The sequence below is a fragment of the Scomber japonicus genome, chromosome 11 (genome assembly GCF_027409825.1).
Source record: "Scomber japonicus isolate fScoJap1 chromosome 11, fScoJap1.pri, whole genome shotgun sequence".
NCBI classification, from domain to species: domain Eukaryota; kingdom Metazoa; phylum Chordata; class Actinopteri; order Scombriformes; family Scombridae; genus Scomber; species Scomber japonicus.
The window spans coordinates 7710212-7714661 of NC_070588.1; the positions used below are offsets into that span (position 1 = coordinate 7710212).

The 4450-nt window shown below is 36.9% G+C and overlaps 1 protein-coding gene across 1 annotated transcript; it reads right to left on the minus strand.

Moving 5' to 3' along the window:
- Positions 1 to 2474: 2474 nt before the first annotated feature.
- LOC128368416 (SPEG neighbor protein-like) lies at positions 2475 to 4450 on the minus strand. Its single transcript, XM_053329217.1, has 5 exons — positions 4398 to 4450; positions 4185 to 4291; positions 3559 to 3866; positions 2752 to 2893; positions 2475 to 2666 (listed from the first exon to the last, which is right to left on the minus strand). The coding sequence occupies exons 2-5, from the start codon at positions 4289 to 4291 to the stop codon at positions 2528 to 2530; spliced, it is 696 nt and encodes a 231-aa protein (XP_053185192.1). The 5' UTR covers positions 4398 to 4450; the 3' UTR covers positions 2475 to 2527.

Below are 4450 nucleotides of genomic sequence, written 5' to 3' on the forward strand. Positions count from 1 at the left end.
TGGCTTTGACGGTTTCAAGGAAGCCCCGGTCTTAAAGCCACATGCAGCCTGTGAAGCTTTTTACTACATGTCACTGAGTTTTCCCGGTTTTATCAGTTTTAGTCATAAAGTTTGCAGAGAAAAAATCTTATAATGACGTTTCAGCTGCTTTTTGGTTTTTCTTCGGGATAGTTTAATTAATTGGGCGATTCGAAACTCCCCAGACCTGTTCCCTTGATTTCCGTGTTATTAATTAATATGGTTTAAGTTTTAATTTTAATTTTAATGTGAGTTGTTGCTGGTTTAGTGTTTTTAAAGTTTGTTCAGGTTAACGTGAGACTAAGGGGGAAGCCTTGAAACCGACCGAGGGAAAGAGAAAGTTAGGGACCGTCTTTAAAGTGCCCACACCTAAGATTAGAGACTACTTTGTAGCTATTGCGGAGGCTCCCTAAACGTCTTACCCTCATAAAAGCAAGCAGAAATTTTAAAATTATTATATCAGTTATTTTTTGATTGCTTTGATCAGTTTTCCAGCAGTGGAGAGTAACTATAATAGTATTTACTCAAGTACATTTCAGATAACTTTTTAAGCACCGGTCGGTACAGAACAATTTCTGTATCGATATTTCTATACGTTCTTCCATATTCTGCTAATGTTGCTCAATACTGTTTTATTATTATTTGTACAGCTCTTTGAGCCATACTCTGTGATATTGGGCTTTAATGATTTTTTACTTAAGTTGAAGTAGTCCGTAGCTATTGGTGCAGACCGGTTTCCCGTGCCGATAGCAGTTTGTAACACTTTTTAAAGTATCATAGCATCGTAATCCTCTCAATATTTATGGTACTAGCCTACTATAAAGTGGTCCTTGATTGTATATGGGTTTTTTCTATATTAACTGTGTTTGGCCCTTTTTTAATGTGTTTTTATGGCTTCCATTTGTATGTTTGGTGGAGCTTCTACCACCATATATGTACAGGTGTAAGGTACACTACCAATGATTAGAACGAGATTGGTTATTTTTATGTATCTGTTCATTATTGATGTATAATCTGATGAAGGAAAACAAAAGCTGAAAAATAAAATTTGCTGAAATCCTTTTCATCAAGTTTGGACTCATTAATGCACCTTACAAAGACTTAGCCGGGTGGAGCGGTAGTCATCTCGCATTAATACCAATCAACAAGACATTTTTGCCAGACCTCTTGCAGACCACTAACCCGATATTTTGAGCATCATGTCAGGCCATAGGCCATAACCCAAACCATAATCTTTCCTTAACCCTAACCAAGTGGTTTTTGTGCCTAAACCTTTTTACCCAAACCATAAGAAGGAGTGGTGTATCACCTGCAAGCAAAAACATTGCTCCATTTTGTAATACTTAGAATATGATCATGTGATCTTGCCGATTCAATACCAATCTGCATTACAATTCTGTACCAAAAATAAACAGACTATGGACAAGGAGGAACTGTACCAGTCACTTCCTTCTTTGTACCCTGCTATATTATTTGACAGCTGCAGTTACTTTTCAGATCAAGATTTTACATGAAAATCATGTGATAAATTTATGAAGTACAACAAAATCACATGTGTCAACCGTTTTAGCTTGTGACTGCTTGCTACAAGAAGCATGAGGCCCCAGAGACATTTCCCATCTAAACCTCTCACATATTTTCATTAACTAAGCTTAAAGAGGCCAAATTATCCATTAACCAAAATATGAATGCAAGATTGTGTAGCAGAATTTTGTTTTGTCCAATTTCACACAACTTCTTAATGAGGAACAACTGAATGATGGACACTGGACAAGAATTTGAATACTTTTACCACTGCTAGTCTTTTCGATAGCGAGTAGTATGAAAATCAGAGATATAAACAACCACCTCCACCAGTAGTAAAGCCAGTGTGACCTGTGACTGTAATTCCTCTGAACACAGCTAGATGCTGCTGGCAACAAAAATATATTTGATCACAATTACTTCCAGTCATACCATACAGCGTCTTTGTCAAAGTACAAAAATTATATTATACCAACACAAAATTGTGGTCTTTACAGTATTTTATTCTAATGAGTTTCACATTTTGATCATTTTTCTCCTAAAGAGAAGAACGCTTTGGGGCATTTTTGTTTGATTAACTGCTTCAACTGCAGTGAGTGTTTCTATGAAATGCACAATATTAATACCTTTAAGTAAACCTTTAAGTGCACTTGCTCCTTTCAAATTGATAAATTAATAATCTAATACATAATTTAAATCATTATGGGAACCATTTCAAACACCATTCTCACACATGATAAACCCAGTGAATAGCATGTCATGGTCGTTAACATGCTTTTCATTATTATGGTGATGTACTAAGCTCAACATTATTTACTATTTCTGCAATATCTATATTAAATATAACGAAGTGTATAGTAAAAGAACAAACAAATTCTTTACTGTTTTTTATTATGTGCAACATTTCATTTATGTACAGCTTTAAACACAGCATCAACATAGTATATTATCAATTAGACGGCACTATAAGACATGAGAGGTTGCATCAGAGGATGTCGACACGAGCGAAGGACTGGTCTGTTCCCAGGTTGTTCTCCACAAACACCTCATACTTGCCAGCATCAGACATCTTTGCATTTTTGATGGTCAAGATTGTGTTGGTGTCTCCGACATCATAAAATACTCTGAAAGACAATTGCAGCACTTTTATCGTCTCAATTATATTATCACTAAATTTGAGTTAATTCACAGTAATGATGGATGGCCTACCTGTCGTCTTCTTCGATGTCATCTCCATCTTTGAGCCAGGCAACATCTGGAGGAGGCTCCCCGCTTATTTCAGCCTTGAGCACCACTGTCGTCCCTCTCTTGGCCTTCTTGTTGTCTGGGCCTTTAGAAACCTTAGCAGGGACTGGGGGAGCATGACGCAAACACTGTCAGCCATATGATTTCTTGATGACAAGGCAAATATTACACAGTGTTAAAAATAAAGTTCTAGTAACTAGGAGAATGCATCTGACTGTGAGGGTCTAAAGCAGCTCCGTCAGTGACAGACTAATACACCCCAAGTGTAAGAAGGAACTGCAGTCAGATTGTAAAATGCAGCACTATAGCTGCACTTTAGGGTCCTTTTTATTTAGTTTATAATTTGTATTGTTGTATATATATATATATATATATATATATATATATATATATATATATATATGTTATAATTGCATTTTAGGGTAGTTTTTATTTAGTTTTTAATTTCATTGCTCTATACATTTGGTTTTTTTTGTTTTTTTCCTATATCACTATTTTTTTGAGCTGCTGTAGCAATGAATGTTCCCCACTGTGGGATCAATAAATTTATCTTTATCATTAAAAGAAAGATATTGAACATTGCATTGATATTAGACATAAAAGATTTCAAGTCATTTCTAATGGCCACATCTAGTACTTCATCTAGAAATATTTTATTAAAATGTCCAAGAATGTAAGGTGCGTGAGCTATATTTGATTAAAGTATGATGCCACCTGATAAATCAGCAAAAGTCTTGCAATGACAAATGCCAGCTATCATTCTGAACTCACCCTCTACTAGAATACAAGCAGATCCAGATGTTTGTCCAAACGGGTTCTTGATGTTAACCGTGTATTTTCCCAGATCAGCCAAGACTCCATCTCGAACCACAAGTGCCACAAAATCTGGGTCCTCAAAAACATAGCGGTATTTGGGACCGTCCTTCAGCTCTTTGCCGTTCTTGTACCACACGATGAAAGGATCTGGGAAAGCGCTAACTCTACACTCCAGCTTTGCAGCGCTGCCCTCAACAAGAACTACATCTTTGAGCTCCTGGAGGATCTTAGGAGGGCCTTTCTCCCTCATCTCTTTACGTGACCTATATGAGAAGAAAGTGATTCAATACATAAACATTTCATATAAAAGAAAGTGTATAGAGTGTCATCCAATTACATTTAAAGGAAAAAGTGTTTGAAGTGGTCTCAAAGGAGTTCATGATGTAGAAGTATGAAAAATAAACAATCAGGAGCTTGATACAGAAGTTCAAATCCCTTATATGTTCCCAAATATATGCACACATGAAATTCAATGATCCAACAAACACTTAGTTTGAAGCACACTGACACTGTACATGCTTTTAACTGTTAAGAGGAACTTGGATGTCAATGATGCCGATACACCTTGAATAGTTTTGTACCTGTGGCCGCGATATGAGGCCTGGATTCGAATAGCAGCCTCCTGGACCTGAGGATCATTGATGTTCAGAGTGCACCCAGGAGGAGGTGCAGCCTTCGCTTTGGACATCTGAAGAAGGTCAAAACAGGTCAGCAGTTAGACCTGGAAAGGGATTCTACGGATCACAAATTACTGTACCAACCGTTTAATTTAAGGTACAGCTCACTTTTCTTACCTTGATCCACTCCTCCTTAGATCCACTCCAGAGTCAGCAAACCTTGGACTTCA

Excerpts from the sequence above, each read along its gene's own strand:
- LOC128368416 (XM_053329217.1), bottom strand. The coding sequence starts at position 4,291 with ATGTCCAAAGCGAAGGCTGCACCTCCTCCTGGGTGCACTCTGAACATC. Across the intron at positions 3,867-4,184 it reads GCCTCATATCGCGGCCACAG|GTCACGTAAAGAGATGAGGG; the intron begins GTACAAAACTAT and ends CTTCTCATATAG. Across the intron at positions 2,667-2,751 it reads GACATCGAAGAAGACGACAG|AGTATTTTATGATGTCGGAG; the intron begins GTAGGCCATCCA and ends ATTGTCTTTCAG.